This window comes from Macrosteles quadrilineatus, unplaced genomic scaffold, assembly GCF_028750875.1.
Source record: "Macrosteles quadrilineatus isolate MER2022 unplaced genomic scaffold, UCM_ALF_1.0 Scaffold_1__1_contigs__length_201487025, whole genome shotgun sequence".
NCBI classification, from domain to species: Eukaryota; Metazoa; Arthropoda; class Insecta; order Hemiptera; family Cicadellidae; genus Macrosteles; species Macrosteles quadrilineatus.
The window spans coordinates 188,937,949-188,962,093 of NW_026542594.1; the positions used below are offsets into that span (position 1 = coordinate 188,937,949).

Below are 24,145 nucleotides of genomic sequence, written 5' to 3' on the forward strand. Positions count from 1 at the left end.
ATTTTCATTAAATTTACATGTTATAAATTTTCTGGATGTTTGGCGACACATTATAAATATCATAAAATCATCTCAAACATCGATTTGTAGCTTTTGACGCTGACAAAACTCGTTAAAAGTCGGATGATTAATTAATCACGACATCCGCTCTTTATAATCAAGTTCCTGGTGGGACCATCACGTAAATGAAAGGTATCAGCAATCTTTCTCTCATACTTTCTCCCATAAGCTCGTAAACATAAGTATAAACAACCTTTATCATGGGTAAGCGGCGAGAGTAAATATGATATTTCATGGTTAAAAATCACAAAAGTTGCAATAACTTTTCTACCATAATTGTTACAGTAATGGGGGTTGCAAGAATTTTGTTTAGAATTATAAGGATGACAACACATTACTTTTAATAAAAACCGGTTTTTGCCCAAAATCCCATTTCTTTTTAATTTTTTATATGGGAACATAACATAATTTACTAACATAAGTAACTTTTGAACCGTAATTTTTACAGAAATGGGATTTGTACTTTTTTTCAAAATCATTCGGGCCATTTTTTTGAAAATCAGATTTTTCCGTTATTTGATGGGGTTTCATGGGAAAATCAACATTAAAACCAAAATGTCAAAAAAATGAAAAAAAAAAACACTTGGAGATACCATGGATTAGTACCTACATACAAAATTTCATCAAAATTGGACTACTGGTGTCTGTAGCTCTATATACAGACATCACTTCGAAAACCACTTTTTTGGGTTCAGGGGGACCCAAAACGGATATATCCACTCAAAACTCAAACTCGAAAATTTTGACGAAAACAATACTTTCTCCATATACTATGGTATAGGGGGAGAAAGTATTAGGGGTTTTTAAACGAGGATTCATTACTAATAAAATTGGTTTGATAAATGGATAGCTATACATAATAAATAATCAGTTACAGCAAGTCAAAGTATTCGTCAGTAGGACGGTTAAATAATATAATTATCTACTAAAAATGGATAAAGAATTATCATCAAACTACTCAAAAACGACGGTGAACACATTTCGGGCAGTTGAAACCAATAGCTTTATAGACACCAAAGTGGACTGTAATGGATACAACAACCATCTGTCAACACTATAGAGCCATGGGGTGCAATTCAGTTCAGTTGAAGCCATCAAGGTGTTGGGTAAACTAGCCTATATTGTAGCCTGTGTTTGCCAACGCTATAGGTGTTGAACCAAAGCTTTGGTTGTGATTGGTTTTGATTTGTGTTCACAATTTATGGTGTTTGCATTTTGAATGGTACTTTTTAAGTGGTTGGTACAAATTAAAAAAAATATCCCTATTTGAAATGAGGGTTTCCGTAGTTCCAAAAATGTTAATCCTGAGTTCAAGCGTACAAGTTTTTAATTACTATATTTTGACACCGTAGTTTAAGGTGAGAGAGGAAACCTATTGCTTGGTGTACTACCCATCATCGTTTGGAATAACGTTTTAATACTTTAATACTTTTCAATGAAATGGTGACCATACAAAGTAGATATTCTAAGCCAAGTATGAATGGAGATGAGTGTAGGATGAGTGGCGCGATCTTGTAGTCTTGTTAGTGACTAAGGCTGACATATTCCTTACACACAGCTGTTAATAGTCCAAACAGCTAATGGCAACTAAGGGACCTTAGTGGAATCCGAACTACATGTTTGCCTTGGTATATACGAATTGGTCTATTTATCAGGATAGTATTGCGGATAGTGTACTAACTCGTGCGGACGTTAATCCACACCAGGGAGTATCGCATCCACAGTGCATGCCTATAAATATCGATAAATAAATACTTATTTGTTCTGAATTGCCTCCAGGATTGAGCTGTGACAGAATAAATAGGTTTACGTACCCTAAGTCGTCGTTTGGGATTGTCGAAGGTACGACTATTTATTTTGTACTACCTATATGTTATTGTTACAGGTGTAGGGTATGCCATATGTCTTCTAGACGTCTACATGGGCATGTACTACAACACCATCATAGGCTGGGCAGTCTACTACCTCTTCGCCTCTTTCCGTTCCGAGTTACCTTGGACTAGCTGCGACAATCCCTGGAACACTCTCAACTGCACCCCCGTCTTTGACCTTACTCCAAACGACACCTCCTCAACCAGTCCTGCCAAGGAGTTTTTCGAGTAAGTCCTCAATATTTTTAAATGAACGAACGAATTAACTTTAAAACTATCAAGTAATTGATCGTGACAATTTGGATGGCTTGGTTAGGGATGATAGGAAGTCCCCCAACAGTGCTATAAATTATTTCATCAAAAATTTATCGTTAAAATGTTTTATGAAATAACAAAAGTGACAGTGGTGGGGATGGATCGTTGGACATGCCCATCAGATCGCTCCTCTAACTTCTCTAACTTCCTCGAACTCTATCACATTCTATAAGTATTTCATTTAAAGGTACAGAAGTGTTTAATAAACTTAAACACCATGCTATAAATCTAGTATCCCTGTTAAAAATATGCTAATTGTTAGGCCAGGAGTGCAAAAAGAATTTTTATATTTTTCTTAAAATGTAGTTTGGGAACTCAGTACGCATTTGTCTACATGATTCATATAATTATGAATTAAAATTATAAAAATATTATTATAATATTTGCTTTATTAAAATATTTGCTTTCTAAAATGGCAAGTCATTTTAGAACGCATGTATATTTTGAGGTTAAATTGCATGTGTTGCTAAAGTAATTTATGGAACCAATCACTTGAACTATATCCCTATTTCTATTCAAAGTGTAAAAATACTTAACCAAGCGAATTGTACACGAAAAAGAACAAAAGATTTAATTATTTTCACCCTTATAACGGTTCAAATCCAGTGTAAAATATCGCCAGAGCTACCGTTGTAGGATTACACGGAAAAATAATCTTGGTTAGGTACAAATGCGTTTTACAACGTAAGCTTGTTGTTTTTGTGAAATTATGATTTCCCCCTTAAAGAAATCTATTACCATGTGTTTACCAACATATTTTTTTTATTACAGATCGATAACTGTGATATTCTACCTTAAAATTATAAATAGGGACTTCATCGAGCTACTGTTTTTACCAAGTATGACAAATTGAACGTAACAGATTCGGACGAATCAGTTTAGCAATGTTATGTGAGACATTTCCTTTCAACTCCATTGAAAATAACTGTTCTGCAGGCTGCTTCCTTGATGTAATATAAATATTCAAGAGTGCTGAATGTTGTGGTCACCCTACTAGGCAGGTTCTTGTCTGCTTACAAATTCTCTAATTTGTTCCTTTTTTCTTCCAGATGACCTTAATTTGTTACCAGCATCTCAGGTTTTTTTTAGCAAATAACTGATATACTTCAGGATTTTCTGTGTACATAATTGGGATGGATCAAATCATAAAGTATTTTTACAAAATGTGGGCAGTACTCTGAATATTCTTAATATCTTCTAAATATTTCCAAATGTTAAGTAAAACTTTAATTCTTAATGGAATAAAAATATGACTTTGAACACTTAAAAACTCTATGTTTATTTTAGAATATAGAAACAAATTGCTGAACTTCAGCAAATATTAGTTAAAATAACCATGCATTGTATTTTTAGAGTGGCCTATAGTTATGTTATAGAGTGGTGAATGGTTAGGTTAGGTTAGCTTTTTTACTTTCTCCCCCTATACCATAGTATATGGAGAAAGTATTGTTTTCGTCAAAATTTTCGAGTTTGAGTTTTGAGTGGATATATTCGTTTAGGGTCCCCCTGGACCCAAAAAAGTGGTTTTCGAAGTGATGTCTGTGTGTGTGTGTGTGTCTGTGTGTCTGGATGTGTAAAGAGCTAGAGACTACACCTGTGGCCCGATTTTGATGAAATTTGGTATGTAGGTTCTAATCCATGGTATCTCTAGGCGTTTTTTTTATTTTTTAGAAATTTTGATTTTTAATGGGGATTTTTCCATAAAAACCCATAAAAAACCGGAAAAATAGAATTTTCTCAAAAATGGCCCGAACGATTTTGATAAAAATTTAGTATGTTGTAGCCCTTTTAATTCTGAACAAACTGGTAAAAATTACATTTCTCTAAAAATTACGGTTCAAAAGTTATGGTAAATTATGTTATTTTCCCATAAAAACCCCATAAAATAACGAAAAATTGGATTTTAGAAAAAAATTCGGTTTTTTATTCAACATAGTATGTTATGGTCCTTACAATTTTGATAGTTTTTTTCATGTTTTTATAAATTTTGATTTTTAATGGGGATTTTACCATAAAACCCCATAAAATAACAGAAAATAGGATTTTTCCAAAAATGGCCCGAACGAATTTGATAACAATTTAGTATGTTATAGTCTTTTATATTCTGAACAAAATGGTACAAATCCCATTCCTGTAAAAATTATGGTTCAAAAGTTATTGTAAATTATGTTATTTTCCCCATAAAACCCCCATAAAATAACGGAAAATTGGATTTTCCCAAAAATGGCCTGAACAATTTTGATAACAATTTAATATGTTATAGTCCTTAAATTCTGAACAAAATTGTACAAATCCCATTTCCGTATATTTACTCTCACTGCTTACACATGATAAAGGTTGTTGACAAACTTATGGGAGAAAGTATGTGTCAGAATGCTGATACCGTTTATTTTAATTTGGTTACGTTCGCTGTGTTGTTTAGTTAGGTCATAATAGACTACTTAAGATTTCCTAGGTTGTGAAGTGAATTTACAGTGTATTTGCAGGAAATGAGGTAGGCCGAATGTGTCCATAATTAATTTATTTAAGCATACTACAGAGTTTACGCCATAGTGTTTTTGAGAATATTATAGCAGAAGTATGATTTGATTAGGACCACTATATATAGGGTTAGGCAAAGGTATAGACATTAGGCACCCCTTATTATTGAGAGATTGTTGTCATATAGAGGTGTAACAAACTGGTGTAACCCATTAAAAAGTTAGGGTGTTTATAATTTTACCCAACCTTGAATAATTAGATTAGGATAAACGGAAAGCACGGTCAGGCACTGCTCCGAAAGGCAGTAGTCCGAAAATGATTTTCGGACTAGTGCCTTTCGGAGCACTGCCTTTCGGACCACTGCCTGGATCTCGTTAGTTTCACTACATTATTCATAGCTGATGAATCTAAAATTTTACGATTTGTATTAAAATTTGTGTTTTTATTTCTGTCCATAGACGCAGTGTCCTAGAACAACAAAGATCTGATGGTCTCAACAGGATAGGTCCTATCAAGTGGTCCTTAGCTCTGTGTGTAATGGCTGTATTTATACTTGTATACTTCTCGCTGTGGAAGGGGGTTCGGAGTACAGGAAAGGTAAGAAAGTCATATACAGTTGTAGGTTGGAAAACAGTTTTTAAGAGTCTAAACAGCAATTTTGGATGTACCTGCAAAACTTTTCACACGCCACTTAGTTGGGGGAGACCTCCAAAAACAGTAAACGTTTTTCTAGTTTAATTGACCCAACTTTTTTCGCTTAGATAATTTGACGTTCTTGTGAGTTTCTGGACCATCGGTTTACATAATTCTAAAAAAATTCATCTATCTATATATTAATTTGAAACTGTTTTTCTTTGTCATAGCTATTTTGAGAGAACGGCTGGGCGTAGAAACTCGGTAGGGGTGTCTAAAGAAAGGTCTTGGTCTGTAGATGAGCCATCAAAAGAGAAACGTGGTAAATTCCCTCGGGGCTCTCCCCCAGTGGCCTTTAAAGTCCCATCCCATGTTATTCTTATGGAGGAAAACAGAGTTTTTGTCACAGCTAATTTGAGAGAACGGCTGGGCGTAGAAACTTGGTAGGGGTGTCTAAAGACAGGTATTGGTCTGTAGGTGAGCCCTCAAAATAGAAAAGAGGTAAATTTCCTTGGGGCTCTGCCCCAGAGGCCTTTAAAGTTCACTCTGCAATTTTGTTTACATTATGATCATTGAGCGGAGCGAGCGAAGCGAGCGAAGCTCTTATACGTCGACTTTTATGCATTTCGTAATACGCAAACTCCTCCTAGACGGCTGAATCAATCGTTTTCAAATTTTGCATGGTGATAAAGACCATATCGGTGAGTGCCAACATCTATATAGCGTTAAAAAAGTCTCTCAGGAATCCGTAGAAAAATGAAACTGAAAATCACATTTTTTTAACATTAGTCTTATGGGTTGCTAGGTAACCATGTTGGCTGAATTAAATAACAAGTAAAAAGTAAACAAAAGATTTGAAGTTTTAGCATGTGCTCATAATAAGCCAACTACCCACAGTATACTAGGAAATTACAAATACAGTACAAAAGGAAAAACATCACTTGTTAATATTAAGCAAAGATTATACTTAAGATTACTCGATACATTGTAGTCAAGGGTAGCAGTGCTAAGTCTAGGATCTGTTTATGATGAATACATTAAGGTATCTGCAATCCTAAAATGCTATGGGAAGGGAAGGAAACAGGTCCGTGACGTAGGAAGTAGTGAAGGAAGTAGTATAGGCAATCATAAAATGCTATGGGAATAGAGGGAAACAGGTCCGTGACGTAGGAAGTGATGAAGGAAGTAGTAAATGCGAGCAGTCAGGAGTGTGGGGACTGTTTATGACGATAAGATTAGGGTATCTGCAATCCTAAAATGCTATGGGAAGGGAGGAAAACAGGTCCGCGACGTAGGAAGTGGTGAAGGAAGTAGTCAAGGCGAGTAGTCCGGAGTGCGGGAACTGTTTATGACGATTAGAATAAGATATCTGCAATCTTTAAGTGCAATAGGAAGGGAGGGAAACAGGTCCGCGACGTAGGAAGTGGTGAAGGAAGTAGTCAAGGCGAGCTGTCAGGAGTGAGGGAACTGTTTATGGCGATTAGATAAGGGTATGGGCAATCCTAAAATGCTATGGGAAGGGAGGGAAACAGGTCCGTGACGTAAGAAGTGGTGAAGGAAGTAGTAAATGCGAGCAGTCCGGAGTGTGGGGACTGTTTATGACGATAAGATTAGGGTATCTGCAATCTTTAAGTGCAATAGGAAGGGAGGGAAACAGGTCCGCGACGTAGGAAGTGATGAAGGAAGTAGTAAATGCGAGCAGTCCGGAGTGTGGGGACTGTTTATGACGATAAGATTAGGGTATCTGCAATCTTTAAGTGCAATAGGAAGGGAGGGAAACAGGTCCGCGACGTAGGAAGTGATGAAGGAAGTAGTAAATGCGAGCAGTCCGGAGTGTGGGGACTGTTTATGACGATAAGATTAGGGTTTCTGCAATCCTAAAATGCTATGGGAAGGGAGGAAAACAGGTCCGCGACGTAGGAAGTGGTGAAGGAAGTAGTATAGGCAATCATAAAATGCTATGGGAATAGAGGGAAACAGGTCCGTGACGTAGGAAGTGATGAAGGAAGTAGTAAATGCGAGCAGTCCGGAGTGTGGGGACTGTTTATGACGATAAGATTAGGGTATCTGCAATCCTAAAATGCTATGGGAAGGGAGGAAAACAGGTCCGCGACGTAGGAAGTGGTGAAGGAAGTAGTCAAGGCGAGTAGTCCGGAGTGCGGGAACTGTTTATGACGATTAGAATAAGGTATCTGCAATCTTTAAGTGCAATAGGAAGGGAGGGAAACAGGTCCGCGACGTAGGAAGTGGTGAAGGAAGTAGTCAAGGCGAGCTGTCAGGAGTGAGGGAACTGTTTATGGCGATTAGATAAGGGTATGGGCAATCCTAAAATGCTATGGGAAGGGAGGGAAACAGGTCCGTGACGTAAGAAGTGGTGAAGGAAGTAGTCAAGGCGAGCTGTCTGGAGCGTGGGAACTGTTTATGATGATTAGATTAAGGTATTTGCAATCCTAAAATGCTATGGAAAGGGAGGAAAATAGGTCCGTGACGTAGGAAGTGGTGAAGGAAGTAGTCTAGGCGAGTTGTGCGGAGTGTTGGAAATGTTTATGACAATTAGATTAAGGTATCAGCAAACCTAAAATGCTACGGGAAGGGAGGAAAACAGGTCCGCGACGTAGGAAGTGATGAAGGAAGTAGTCAAGGTGAGCTGTCCGGAGTGTGGGGACTGTTTATGACGATTAGATTAAGGTATTTGCAATTCTAAAATGCTATGGAAAGGGAGGAAAATAGGTCCGCAACGTAGGAAGTGGTGAAGGAAGTAGTCTAGGCGAGTTGTCCGGAGTGTTTGAAATGTTTATGACAATTAGATTATGGTATCAGCAAACCTAAAATGCTACGGGAAGGGAGGAAAACAGGTCCGCAACGTAGGAAGTGATGAAGGAAGTAGTCAAGGTGAGCTGTCCGGAGTGTGGGAACTGTTTATGACGATTAGATTAAGGTATTTGCAATCCTAATGCTATGGGAAGGGAGGAAAACAGGTCCGCGACGTAGGAAGTGGTGAAGGAAGTAGTCAAGGCGAGTAGTCCGGAGTGTGGGAACTGTTTATGACTTTTAGATTAAGGTATCTGCAATCTTTAAATGCAATGGAATGGAGGGAAACAGATCCATGACGTAGGAAATTGTGTAGGATGTAGATGTGTGGATTTATGCATCTCCAATACTACGGTGCTTTCAGAGTGAACTAATGATTTTCCCCGAGCAAAGCTCGGTCCCCAGGTACTATAATCAAATGACGACACTAGCTTGAGGTTCGTGACGTATGAAGAGGTTAAGGAAGTAGTAAAGGTGAACAGTCTGGAGTATGGAAACTGTTTATGACGATTAGATTAAGGTCACAACGTTCCTAAAATGCTACGGAAAGGGAGGGAAACAGGTCCGCGATGTGGAAAGTGGCGAAGGAAGTAGTAAAGGCGAGCTGTTCGGAGTGTGGGATCTGTTTATGACGATTAGATTCAGGTATCTGCAATCTTAAAATGCTATGGGAAGAGAGGGAAACAGATCCGCGACGTAGAAACAGGTGAAAGAAGTAGTAAGGTGAGCAGTGTGGAGTGTGGGAACTGGAAACCGTTTGTAGCAGTTTTAATGTATCTGCAATGCTGAAATGCTATGAGAAGGGATGGAAGCATGCCCAAGACATAGGAAATTGTGAAAGAAGTAGTAAAGTCTAGCAGTACGGACAGTGGGGATGTTTGTTGCAATTAGATTAACGTATCTAAAATACTAAAATGCTATGGAAAGCGATGAATACAGGTTCACGACGTAAGTGGTGTAGGAAGTAGTAAAAGCTGGCAGTGCAGAGTGGGGGAACCGTTTGAGCAGATGGATAAATGAATTTGTAATACCTAAATGCTATGAGAAAGGAAGGAAACAGGCCAATGACGTAGTAAATGGTGAAGGAAGTAGTAAGGCTAAAAGCGCAGAGTGTGGGAACTGTCTTTGGCAATTAAATTAATGTATCTGCAATCCTAAAATGCTATGGGAAGAGAGGGAAACAGGTCCACGACGTAGGATGTGGTGAAGGAAGTAGTAAAGGTGAGCAGTGTTGAGTTTGGGAATGGATTAATGTATCTGCAATGCTAAAATGCTACGGGAAGAGACTGTAGACTGTAATATGTTAAAATGATTACGAAGCACAAATCGATACATATTTTCGATACATGCAATCGTTTACAATCGAAATTTACAACTGAGTTGACAACAGCTGATTTTTACTCCATAGAGGCTAAAAACGATTTTTACTCCCTAAATATTAAAAATGCTACTTTAGACCCGCAGCGCATGCATGAAAAAATACTGTTTTTACTGCAGTAAGACAAAAACAATATAATATGAACCCTTGATGACTCCGCTCAATTTTGTGGATGCCTCTGCGAACGCCACCTAGTATGGATAATTTTACACTACTTTTAATGAACCAGCTGTTAATATTAAAATTGTATTCAAAGGTCTACTGAAACTGTCAAAATTAAATGTTTACATTATTATTTATGATTTTAAAATGATTCTCCACTGCATGGTAAGTTTTTTATAGTTTCAACAAAATGATGAATTTATGATACGTTTTAAATGTTTTGTTCAAAAATCTATGCTTTATTGCTCTTAGAAAATGTTAAATTATGAAATAAGTGTGACATATCATTTTCAAAGGAACATATAATTATTCCTTATCGGGTTAGCTTATGCATTGTAAGGTTGGCACTTGCCTTTTTTTCCTACTTTCAATCACCATTTATTTTTCAATTCAAGAGAGAACACCACAAATTCATTTATTGGTATGAAAGTTTTTGATAATCGGGTGGAAAATTGTGTCATAGATGAGTAACTTGCATTGAGGATGAGAGCTGTGTTCAAGTTTTGGAATAGACTAACTACGGAGTATGTTTCATCTATGGTTTTGGTGAAGTAGGTGAACTAATGTCAATTCAGGTATTTTTAAAAAAATGTGCAGGCCTACAGGGTTTTTACTTTGATGTACACATGTAGCTAGGTCGAACAACGCATCTGAACCTCACTACATACAACACATTCGGAAACACAACAGTGTCATCACATCTCATCGCATTTGCATAATTTGTTACCAAGGCTGGACTAGGTTATGCATTTGGTTCCACAAATGTTCAAGATTTGTGATCAAATTTCCTACAATTATGGTTCATTCCATCCACGAAAAACATGCACAGCTTTATGTGGTCGATATGGCCAGGCAAAACTACCCCATAAGTTAATGAATTATCAAGTAAGAACAGGATGATTAAATACATGGGTCGATGTGGCAAGAGAAGGAATTAAAATTGCTTAGATTGAAGTAAGAATGTTACTGCTATCTGGAGAATCAGATATTTTTATCAAATACAGAAAAAACTTATTTAAATGATGATAAAATTCTGTATTTTTATTACTAAAGATGAAGATTTACTTATAAATCTGGATACAATGTGAATGATTTTTCTAAAGCAGTTGGAATTAGTTGTTAGTAATAAATATTGACTCTTTCCGTAACATGATAGACTAATTATATGAACTCATTCTCCCAGATAGTGAGAGTGACTTTGACATGAAAGAAACTCATGAACAAACAATTATAACGACTCCTAAAAAACCTTTTGGGCAACATAAAGCCGATAAAAAGGTAGGAAATATTGTGTTAAACGAATTCAACAATCACGTTTTTTAGGGAACACAATCGTCATACTTATTATTATGCTTATCCTCCCTTCATTTGACTAAGATTTTAATGACTTCACTCTATCTATCGCAGTTAGCTGAATTTACATAAAACCTCAAGATTAACCGTCGATTTCGACGGGGTTCCACTAGTACTTATTTAATACGCAAGCAGGATTTTTGTGACAATTACTCCTCCGAAACTACTGAACCGATTTACATGTTTTTGGTCTCATTGCAAAGAGCGTAACGTAAAGTTGTGCAGGAAACTTTTTTTTTTGTTAAATAATTAGAGAATGAGGCCCTGGGGCCCTTTAAAGTTTCGAATTTCTCCTTAAGGATAACATAGGGAGATAATTTTTATTTACAGAAACATATGTTTGTTGCTTGAAAATAGTCAAAGTCTACTACATAATAATTGCTGTGTATTATGACTGTTAATGTATACTACATTTCAATCAAGGATTGTGTACCTTAAAGTTTACTCATAATGGATCTTACTACTTTATTTTAATGCTGGGAATAGTAAAATTTAGTTGAGAATAAGTTACCATGATTAAGAAAACATTACGGTACTATAATAATTTATGTATTTTAAATCCCAAATCTTTGACATTATTGAGCGGAGCGAGCGAAGCGAGCGAAGCTCTTATACGTCGACTTTTATGCATTTCGTAATACGCAAACTCCTCCTAGACGGCTGAATCAATCGTTTTCAAATTTTGCATGGTGATAAAGACCATATCGGTGAGTGCCAACATCTATATGGCGTTAAAAAAGTCTGTCAGGAATCCGTAGAAAAATGAAACTGAAAATCACATTTTTTTAACATTAGTCTTATGGGTTGCTAGGTAACCATGTTGGCTGAATTAAATAACAAGTAAAAAGTAAACAAAAGATTTGAAGTTTTAGCATGTGCTCATAATAAGCCAACTACCCACAGTATACTAGGAAATTACAAATACAGTACAAAAGGAAAACATCACTTGTTAATATTGAGCAAAGATTATACTTAAGATTACTCGATACATTGTAGTCAAGGGTAGCAGTGCGAAGTCTAGGATCTGTTTATGACGAATACATTAAGGTATCTGCAATCCTAAAATGCTATGGAAGGGAAGGAAACAGGTCCGTGACGTAAGAAGTAGTGAAGGAAGTAGTATAGGCAATCATAAAATGCTATGGGAATAGAGGGAAACAGGTACGTGACGTAGGAAGTGATGAAGGAAGTAGTAAATGCGAGCAGTCCGGAGTGTGGGGATTGTTTATGACGATAAGATTAGGGTATCTGCAATCCTAAAATGCTATGGGAAGGGAGGAAAACAGGTCCGCGACGTAGGAAGTGGTGAAGGAAGTAGTCAAGGCGAGTAGTCCGGAGTGCGGGAACTGTTTATGACGATTAGAATAAGGTATCTGCAATCTTTAAGTGCAATAGGAAGGGAGGGAAACAGGTCCGCGACGTAGGAAGTGGTGAAGGAAGTAGTCAAGGCGAGCTGTCCGGAGTGTTGGAACTATTATGACGATTAGATAAGGGTATGGGCAATCAAAAATGCTATGGGAAAGGGAGGGAAACAGGCCCGTGACGTAGGAAGTGGTGAAGGAAGTAGTCAAAGCGAGCTGTCCGGAGTGTTGGAACTGTTTATGACGATAAGATAAGGGTATGGGCAATCCTAAAATGCTATGGGAAGGGAGGGAAAGAGGTCCGCGACGTAGGAAGTGGTGAAGGAAGTAGTCAAGGCGAGCTGTCAGGAGTGAGGGAACTGTTTATGGCGATTAGATAAGGGTATGGGCAATCCTAAAATGCTATGGGAAGGGAGGGAAACAGGTCCGTGACGTAAGAAGTGTTGAAGGAAGTAGTCAAGGCGAGCTGTCTGGAGCGTGGGAACTGTTTATGATGATTAGATTAAGGTATTTGCAATCCTAAAATGCTATGGAAAGGGAGGAAAATAGGTCCGCGACGTAGGAAGTGGTGAAGGAAGTAGTCTAGGCGAGTTGTCCGGAGTGTTGGAAATGTTTATGACAATTAGATTAAGGTATCAGCAAACCTAAAATGCTACGGGAAGGGAGGAAAACAGGTCCGCGACGTAGGAAGTGATGAAGGAAGTAGTCAAGGTGAGCTGTCCGGAGTGTGGGGACTGTTTATGACGATTAGATTAAGGTATTTTCAATTCTAAAATGCTATGGAAAGGGAGGAAAATAGGTCCGCGACGTAGGAAGTGGTGAAGGAAGTAGTCTAGGCGAGTTGTCCGGAGTGTTTGAAATGTTTATGACAATTAGATTATGGTATCAGCAAACCTAAAATGCTACGGGAAGGGAAAAAACAGGTCCGCAACGTAGGAAGTGATGAAGGAAGTAGTCAAGGTGAGTAGTCCGGAGTGTGGGAACTGTTTATGACGATTAGATTAAGGTATTTGCAATCCTAAAATGCTATGGGAACGGAGCGAAACAGGTCCGCGACGTAGGAAGTGGTGAAGGAAGTAGTCAAGGCGAGTAGTCCGGAGTGTGGGAACTGTTTATGACGATTAGATTAAGGTATCTGCAATCTTTAAATGCAATGGAATGGAGGGAAACAGATCTATGACGTAGGAAATTGTGTAGGATGTAGATGTGTGGATTTATGTATCTCCAATACTACGGTGCTCTCAGAGTGAACTAATGATTTTCCCCGAGCAAAGCTCGGTCCCCAGGTACTATAATCAAATGACGACACTAGCTTGAGGTTCGTGACGTATGAAGAGGTTAAGGAAGTAGTAAAGGTGAACAGTCTGGAGTATGGAAACTGTTTATGACGATTAGATTAAGGTCTCTACATTCCTAAAATGCTACGGAAAGGGAGGGAAACAGGTCCGCGATGTGGGAAGTGGCGAAGGAAGTAGTAAAGGCGAGCTGTTCGGAGTGTGGGATCTGTTTATGACGATTAGATTCAGGTATCTGCAATCTTAAAATGCTATGGGAAGAGAGGGAAACAGATCCGCGACGTAGGAACAGGTGAAAGAAGTAGTAAGGTGAGCAGTGTGGAGTGTGGGAACTGGAAACCGTTTGTAGCAGTTTTAACGTATCTGCAATGCTGAAATGCTATGAGAAGGGATGGAAGCATGCCCAAGACATAGGAAATTGTGAAAGAAGTAGTAAAGTCTAGCAGTACGGACAGTGGGGATGTTTGTTGCAATTAGATTAACGTATCTAAAATACTAAAATGCTATTAGTCCAGGCGCTAAACGGGTTGAGTATGCACTGAAAGTCTGACAAAATTTGACTTTTGATTATTGTTGGGGACATCTAGTAGATGAAAAAAATCGATGATGTCGCATTTCTAGGGTGGTCACAACTCGGGGGGGAGGGGGGGGAAGTTGCGCGGGTCATCGGTTTACGTTTTCGCGTCTAACTCACAAACGGTTAATGATAGAAAGGTGAATTAAGCGTCTATCTACGCCTAAATATATTGTCCTTCAAAAAGGTTATTACAACCTTTCTTCTATCTCTTATACTTTAGGAGCTAATCAGCATTTATTGCAAAAAATAAAATTTAAAAATAATTTAAAATGAAATATCGGAAATATTGCGTTTGTTTAGGGCATGTTACAAACTATTTATCGTTAGAAAAACTAACAAGTAGTACAACAGCACCAAGTTTAAAGAAATCTGTACAAAAACAACAGAGCTACGTTGATTTCAGTAAGAGTAAACGTGGAAAATTCGTAGTAGTATCGAGGCGCGCATGGATGGTACGTAGCCCACAGTCAATATAGGTTTGATGTTGTAAGTAACTATGGGAAAGCTGAATTTTTCTATGCTGTTAGACCATGTTGAGATGATCATTTTCCCGAAAGTCAACACTCCTCCCCCCTTGTGCTTTCCTTTTAACACCCCTTTTTAGATAAATTTACAGCCTCTTAGCAATTAAGCTATAACTTTAAAACGGGTAAGGATAATAATGCAATCTTTAATGAATCATTTTGCGTTACGATAATCTACAAAAAGAATTATGAGATAAATAAATATTTAAAAAGAATTATTATGGATTTCTGAAGAAGAAGAAGAAGAAAATTTGTTCATTGTAATAAAATATCAATACAGTGTTTTTTTTTTATTTAAATGCAAAGAACAATGGTCGAAGACCGTCTGTTTTGTGTTAGACACACTGATTTTAAAATATTTTAAAACAGTTGAAAAAAATTCCATGAATCACATACAATTATTCAAAAAATAAACTGATTTCAACTAGAGAATATACACAAATAGCACTACATACTAATACAGATCAGATATCAATTGAATGAATAATACAATTTAAATGTAGCCTACTGAGAATCTGAATTTTTCCTACAAACAGTTAATAATTCATAAAACAAACCTGTTACTTTTATAATTACTTTGATAGATACTTAACAAACAATATTTTAAATTTTTTTTAAATTACATAGATTTTTCCCATTTTTGTATTGATATCTCAATTCTTAAATTTAATAATTATACTCCATTATCAATTCCCACCCTTTACTCCACGCCTCTTTAAGATCATTTCCAAGTGCCCGCCAATCTTTGCCATTTAAAAATTTTAAAAAAAACTCATATTCATTTAAATATAACTTGTTGGACCAAAATTGACGTATCTTTTTTTAAAATTGGACATTCTGCTATAAAAGGGTACACGTTTCATCCCGGTTGAGATTACATAGTGAACATACATAAATTTTATTTTCCATATAGAGTTAACTTTTTATTAGACGACCCCCTTTATTTGTAAAAAATGTTTTTAAGGATGATTACGAATAAAAAAAATATATCTACCATTTTCCAATATGGCCACCAACTTTGTTATTTCTTATGGAATACGCTGTATTTTAGTATTCTTTTAGAATTTAAAAGCTATTTTTTTCTTCGTGACATTTTTTCTCTAAACCTACCCCATTTAGGAGTTACAGCCTGTTATATCTAAAAGAAAGGCTTGTGGTGTACATTCGGCATCCTGTAGCTCATAAACGAGTAAGTTGAGAGAGAAAGTGCAAAGAATAAATAAGTCACATATAAGTCCTCGTTAAAAAAATTATATATAATACGTTAAAAAATACTGATTTTGTTGTTTTGAAAATGGTCACTATTTTCAAAAATGGTAGCTTACTTTGATATTGGTACAATTTATTTTATGGTTTTTTTTATGTAGATGTGATTTGAAAACTTGTTTATTCTTTGTATTTTCGCTCTTAAACTTACTCGTTTATGAGCTACAGGATGCAGGATGTACTCACAAACCATTTCTTCTTCGATGTAACTCCTAAACAAGTAGCTTTAGAGAAAAATATCAAGAATAAAAAGGTTTAAAAATTGAGTGTTTACATTCTAAAACAATCATAAAATACAGGGTATTCTATAGGACTAACAAAGTTGTCAGCCATATTGGAAAATGGCGAACATATTTTTAAAATTCGAAACCACTAAAAACACATCTTAAAATAAAGGGTAGTGTCCCATAAGAAGTTAACTCTATATCTCATAATAAAAAAGTTATCTATTGGTTCACTTTAGGTGAGACACCCTGTATAATAAAATGAGGCTCTGGCGTACAGCTAACTTTTTTTTTAAACTAACTTTAAACTAACTTTTTTTTAAAGTAACTTTTTTTAAATGGCAAATGCACGATATTCATTCATATGTATCCACTATAGTCTGTATATGTACTGAATGAGCTACATAATGTTAATATAATCTATATAAAGCGGCAAATTCAAATACAAAAACCATAATATACGTAATTTTTTTCATTGTTGCGGTGCACAAAAAAGCCAGAGTCCTGTAAAATCAATTTACTGTACTATCTATAACCACTATATGCAAAAAAACTGTTAATAACTATGTATCATTTTAAAATGTAAACTATGCACCCCTAATTTTGTATCAAACATTTTGTTGTGCGACCTCGTATAAAAAATCTACAAAGAAAAGTTTCATAAATTAATCCATAAAAATTACTTTTTTATGTTTATGATATTTTTTAACTATGAATATTTAGGATACCGTGGTAAATACACTTTTTGTAGAATATCGTAACGCAAAATGATTAATTAAAGATTGCGTTACTATTCTTACCCGTTTTAAAGTTATAGCTTAATTTCTAAGAGACTGTAAATTTATCTAAAATGGGGGGGGGGGGGGTAGAGGAAAGCACAAAGGGTTAGGAGTGGGGTTTTTTTGGAAAATGATCATCTCATTCAGCTTTCCCATAGTTACTTACAACATCAAACCTATATTGACTGTGGGCTACGTACCATCCATGCGCGCCTCGATACTACTACGAATTTTCCACGTTTACTTTTACTGAAATCAACGTAGCTCTGTTGTTTTTGCACAGATTTCTTTAAACTTGGTGCTGTTGTACTACTTGTTAGTTTTTCTAACCATAAATAGTTTGTAACATGCCCTAAACAAGCGCAATATTTCCAATATTTTATTTTAAAGTATTTTTAAATTTTATTATTTTGCAATAAATGTTGATTAGCGCCTAAAGTATAAGAGATAGAAGAAAGGTTATAATAACCTTTTTGAAGGACAATATATTTAGGCGTAGATAGACGCTTAATTCACCTTTCTATCATTAACCGTTTGTGAGTTAGACGCGAAAACGTAAACCGATGACCCGCGCAACTTCCCCCCTCCCCCCCGAGTTGTGACCACCCTAGAAATGCGACATCATCGATTTTTTTCATCTACTAGATGTCCCCAACAATAATCAAAAGTCAAATTTTGTCAGACTTTCAGTGCATACTCAACCCGTTTAGCGCCTGGACTATATGGAAAGCGATGAATACAGGTCCACAACGTAAGTGGTGAAGGAAGTAGTAAAGGCTGGCGGCAGTGCAGAGTGGGGGAACCGTTTGAGCAGATGGATAAATGAATTTGTAATACTTAAATGCTATGAGAAAGGAAGGAAACAGGCCAATGACGTAGTAAATGGTGAAGGAAGTAGTAAGGCTAACATCGCAGAGTGTGGGAACTGTCTTTGGCAATTACATTAATGTATCTGCAATCCTAAAATGCTATGGGAAGAGAGGGAAACAGGTCCACGACGTAGGGTGTGGTGAAGGAAGTAGTAAAGGTCAGCAGTGTTGAGTTTTGGAATGGATTAATGTATCTGCAATGCTAAAATGCTACGGGAAGAGACTGTAGACTGTAATATGTTAAAATGATTACGAAGCACAAATCGATACATATTTTCGATACATGCAATCGTTTACAATCGAAATTTACAACTGAGTTGACAACAGCTGATTTTTACTCCATAGAGGCTAAAAACGATTTTTACTCCCTAAATATTAAAAATGCTACTTTAGACCCGCAGCGCATGCATGAAAAAATACTGTTTTTACTGCAGTAAGACAAAAACAATATAATATGAACCCTTGATGACTCCGCTCAATTTTGTGGATGCCTCTGCGAACGCCACCTAGTTAATTCATTTGAAACTAAACAGCTGATCGACAAATCAAACAAATCATCTACTTCATGTGGATAATGTTGTTACACATAGTTTTTTTTTTACCAATACTGTAATTTGATTCTTTTTTACTTGTGGGTGTATTTTGAGTTTACAGTTATGAAAGCACCAAGCCAAGTAACTTTTATCTAATTTTATTTATAAACTAACAGTATTAATGAATTACTGCATGAACTTGACAAGTTAGGTGATTAATTGTCAGTATGCCAAGGGAAAGAAGAGTGGGTCCTCGAAAACAGGAAGGTGGAGACACCCATCTAGAAAATCCAACCGAGTTTTTAAATATAGATGTCAGTGGATTGCCAAGACACAGATTAGAAGGGGGCAGTGGTTTTATTGATGAGGAATACATAAAAAGGGTATCATTAATGGCACAAGGCTTCATGTGATCAGAACGGTTAACAACTTAATAGAATGTAAAGTCCTAACTGGAACAAGTGAGTGGGGATATATTTTGATTTAGAAGATAAACATTTTGGTTTCTATTGGTTTGATATGATTAAATGTTTTGTTAAATGTGTTTTTAAAAATCTTTAAAAATAACTACCCTATAACATACGTGAACTTGAACCCTTATTAATTTACAATACACGTTATACACATTATTATTATTTATAATACACATACAGCTAGAAAATAGCTGGACTGTTTCCCTTCTAAGGCTTTATTATTAGCCTACCGTATTTAATTTTCGACGTCGAGTCAATATATAACACGATGAATTTGTTTTTTTAATTCATATGTTATTTTGCGGGGCATTGAGCCGCACAGGTTCACTAGTTTAAATAACTTCTCGATAGTAATTGTACGTGCTATATTTAATTTACTAAGTATTGCGTCATACGGGTACTGATGATGTTTGGAGTTTTCAATCGGAAACAATATTGATCACAACTTACCATCTTTATGTATTTACAGTCTTGTGAGTCAACTGTATGAGTGTAAATATATGTTAAAAATGTTATTAGACGTATTTTTTTTATTTATTTTCCGAAAAAAATCAGTTGTAATATACATGTATATTTCAGATAAATTGTGTGCAAAGGTTTGTGTTTGGCAGCAAAAAAGATCATTGTTGAGTGCTAGGTCAACATTATATTGCTCCCACGGTAGAATTTTATATTTGTATGGATTGTATTTTTTATTGTATGAATTGTAAAATGTGTAGTCTAATTGCAATTGGTGGGAGTAAAACCAGGCTCTCATGACGGGAACCCTACACACTAACCACACTATTGGAAAAACCTAGTATAGTTTATATTAGCAAAGTTATCAAAAGAGAATACTTTTATATAGTAAAAGTTGATGAATTACAAGTGCTATGCAGTCATGTAGATTAAAGTTTTTTAACCACGGCTCATTTTTATTTCCATCATTTCACAAAAGTGTAAAACGTTCGAGATTTCCCAGCTGAGGAAGAAAGAAGTTTGTGGACAGTGTCAAAATTGAGTGCGGGTCTATAGACCCAGCAAAGACGATCAAATGCTAATATCAACTAGGCAGTGTTGTCTTTGACGGGGTTTCTCAAATTCCTCTTTTCATTTCGAAACCTCTCCGGAAACTGGAAATACAGTACTTCGATCAGTATTTAGCAAAAATCTTTTGTTGAATGATGAATGGGTTGTAACGTGTAACAATTCAAAATCTTAATAAATTTCAGTTCGCTTGTATATGGATATATTGTGATACAATTTGACAAATTTCTTTACTTCATACAACTATTACCATTGAAAAACACATACTTTATTACCTTTCTTGTAGTAAACATATGTGCTCGTTAAAACTATTGTTATGAAGCGGAGAATTCATATAACAATTTTAAAGGGAAAAATTGCAAATCCAACCCGGAAATTTAAATTCGCTTAGTCTACAGGTTTGCTGCGGTAGGGGTATTATGTAGTTTTGTAAACTCACCTTTATTCCTACACTCATAATTACTCTTCCACCAACATTTTAATTAATATAACATGAATTAAGTAACTAATTTAAACTTAATAAATTACTTACTTTGAAACTCCAACTAAGTATTAAAACTGATTTATTTGTTGAAGGCCTTGACAAACAATATTCTGTAAAAATACAAGACAAGTAAATAATAATAGACTGAGAGAAAATGTCAACAATAATAAATATCATTTTGAGAAACAAACTGGTTCAATTATAAACCATTACTCTACATGAGCCATTTGTCATCATTGGGAATAAAACTCAAATGGTTCCCCAGCTACGAACCACTCACAACGAACCAAAAGCAAGATATTAACATGCCTCTTACACTGGTACACATAGAATATATATTACTCAATATACAGTATGATAGAGATAGCTGTAAAATAATTTGTCTTTGATTTAAATTAATTTTTTTTTAGTAAAGGCGTGAACTACGATGGAACCTAAATTTGTAACCTGTAAATGCAAAAAGATAATTTTTATACATTTGAATAGTAAAAGGCAAAAAATGTTTCACTAAACAAATTTATGTGTGGTAACAATTCTATTTATGTTTAAATTCTTAAAATGAAAATAATGAGTAATTCATGGGGACAGAATTTAGTTGGGTGGTTTATTTTAGAGTACTAATAATGGAGTGGTTTTATATCTATTACCTGATTGGATTTTAACTGAAATACATCATTAACAATGTTTCATTTATGCCCATTCCGAAAATATCATTACGTTTAACGAGTACTTAGGTTTGCAGCTACAGTGAAGGGATGGGATAGTACGAAATAAATACATTCGCCAAACCGTATCTAAATACAGCATATTGTTATTTAAACCAACTATATCAGTTTACTTTTTCTCCATAAGAAAACATTTGTACATTTTTTATTGGTTTTGTGGCGGGGATATTTTAAATTAAGGAGTTAACAATTCGAGGGATATTCTAACTTGTACTTACGTAAACATTTACTAACGTTTAGTTCAAATTCTTGGCTACCGATACCAATTGTGATTTTGTATCAGTATACTCGTTTGTACAGCGTTCTATAAAAATAACCAATGTAAATATCAATAAACAACCAGGGCAGGTTGACATTGTTACCACATTGTTTTTGGTTGCCTAGCAACGCGTTACTATCCAGTACACTATCATCATTGCACATGAGTAAGCTCTCAGATTTAATGTCTGATATGTACTGGCTTCACTATTGATACAACTTCAGTATTTAATAATCAACGGTACTGGTTTGTGTGAAATGACAACATAAAATTAAAAAATACCCCCACCGCAGCAAACCTGCTGACTAAGTGAATTTTCATTTGTCTGATCGATTTTCAATTAAATTTAAATAACATTGGGTTTAACGAGTACCTAGGTTTATTGCTACAAGGAAACATATAAAGTGTATTTTTTATGTTTATAGTTTAGTATAAGATAAATAAATTTGCCAAGTTTGATCAAAATATATCTACAAACAAGAAAACTACAACATTTTATAATATTGTCCATAATAATAACATGGGAATTTTATTTAAATTTTTTTCAGTTACCAATAACACTACAAAAATGCTTCGATATACTAAATTATTTGTTTTTTTTCGATCTCTTTAAAAAAGGTCTAGAGATAAATTGGGAAATTTTGTGTTTTGAGAGTCAAAAATGAAAAAAAATTTACCCCGTTAAACCCCGTTACCATGGCCCGACCATGCTGGTTCGTGAACTCATTCAAGTTTATCCCACCTTTAAAGTTTAATTTAATTAAATGTTAGGTAAGTTTGTCATATGTTCGCGGACACATATACAACTAGTTTTCTTCCAATCTTCAATTTCAAACTTTGTACAAGTTTTAAATTTACTTTTACACATTCGTACAATTTTAAAATCATAATGTTATATAATTAAGTTTTGAATACTCAGCAGTCTATACAACCAGTACGAGTGAGCGGCAGTTGTCATTATTTCCATGGTGGCCAGTAATTATTGTTAGTGTTGATACATTATTGCTTCATTATGATCATCGTTTATTACTATTAGGCTGGAATTGCAATCTGGCTTCACTTACACTACTAATCACATTCAGGTAGGAAATTAACGAGATACTATAGTCGCAATCAAAATCTTTACTTCGGAAATAAGACTTTACAAGGAGTTGACCCGTGCGCCAATTAGGCAGCCCAAAACTTGTTTTCGAGGCCAAATAAATCTAGCGCAACACCCATTTACTTTTTTCAAGACTATGTTTGTTTAGAATAGTTATTAGGTGAGTAGAACTGCTAATCTACAGTAAGTTAGTTGATTTTAGATTTACACTATAAAGAGTGATTTTACCTACATCAATCAGGGTTCTACTTGTAAAAATGGTAGTTTAAATTAAATTGTCATAAACTGTTTAGAAGTTGTTAACAATCTGACTGTGGTTAAACATTCAACTGAAGGAGCAGCTGTTAAAAAGGTTCCTTTAGAGCTACGCCCCCTTATTTATTTCTAAATTGTATTTTCAAAGATACTAACTTTCTTTATAGCGTTTTAAATGTGAATTGTAACATTTAAAACGCTATAAAGAAAGTTAGTATCTTTGAAAATACAATTTAGAAATAAATAAGGGGGCGTAGCTCTAAAGGAACTTTTTTAATTACTTTTCGCAAGGGTGCTAGATCATAAGCTTTAAAATGACCAATCGTAAAAATCTTTGAAATAGGACAACTAGAAAAATAATGTAACAGGGAATCATATGCCCTAATTGAGCATATGAATAGAATTGTGATATTTTGAGATTTTTAGTTATCATAGGAAACGATTTTATTTACGAAGTCAATCGTAGAAGTGCAGGAAAACCTAATCTCATTTAATAGGGGTGATTTTTAGCACTACTGAAAAACATTGGATAGTTTAACACTTGTAAAACATAGCTTAGACACAATTTGAACAAACATCATATCCGAAATTAGTATTATCTAAGGTCTTTTCATACAAGAATATTCAATTGCATTAACCGATCCAAAGGATGTACACTACAAATTGTCAACAAATATTTTTTTCGTATTTTATCCATGCTGGTCAGCTGATAGTGAATAACGCTGACTATACATTCTTTGCGGAACAATAAATATAGGGTTGTACGCGACGCAATCGACCACGAGTGATAAACAAACGTCCTGATACACTGATAAGGATACTTCTCTGTACTATAGTCTGTTCAAAAAATCTAGGCGGTTTGAAGGGATGTTGCCCTACAACTTTTTTCGCTTAATATGTTATAGCTGATTGATGTTTATGACAGACCTCAGCTGTTGAGGTTTTTTAAACGTAGGGGGGGGGGGGGGTAGAGGGGATAGATTACTACCCCTAAAACCTAAACTTTGTGGATGTAGTAATTTATAGGTGCTACAAGTAGTATAGTATTGACACCCATTATGATCATAGCGATCAGATTGAAGAAGAGAAATAAAATATTTACATAGAATTTGTCGTCCCAATGAGATATTAATAGGTTATTTTCAAGAAGAGGGATGCAACTATAAAAATTTCCCCGATGCACGTTAGGTATTAGGTTAATAGGTTGCCTTACGTATTGGTAATTTTAGGTAAGTTTACATTAACTTCGTTTGAACGGGGCAACATGTAATAGTGATGCTGCCCTTAGAAAACGCCCAATAAAAAATTGCAACACATTTAAACACAAAA

At 35.4% G+C, this 24,145-nt stretch overlaps 1 protein-coding gene across 2 annotated transcripts in view; it reads left to right on the forward strand.

Annotated features, from left to right (window-relative positions):
• LOC128992390 (sodium-dependent serotonin transporter) overlaps nt 1-24,145 on the forward strand; it is an 85,793-nt gene that overhangs the window by 34,961 nt on the left and 26,687 nt on the right. For both annotated transcript variants that reach the window (XM_054415951.1, XM_054415959.1), the window contains 2 exons: nt 1,946-2,159; nt 5,186-5,324. In XM_054415951.1, the coding sequence (XP_054271926.1) occupies nt 1,946-2,159; nt 5,186-5,324 (353 nt within the window). The remainder of the gene's footprint in view (nt 1-1,945; nt 2,160-5,185; nt 5,325-24,145) is intronic.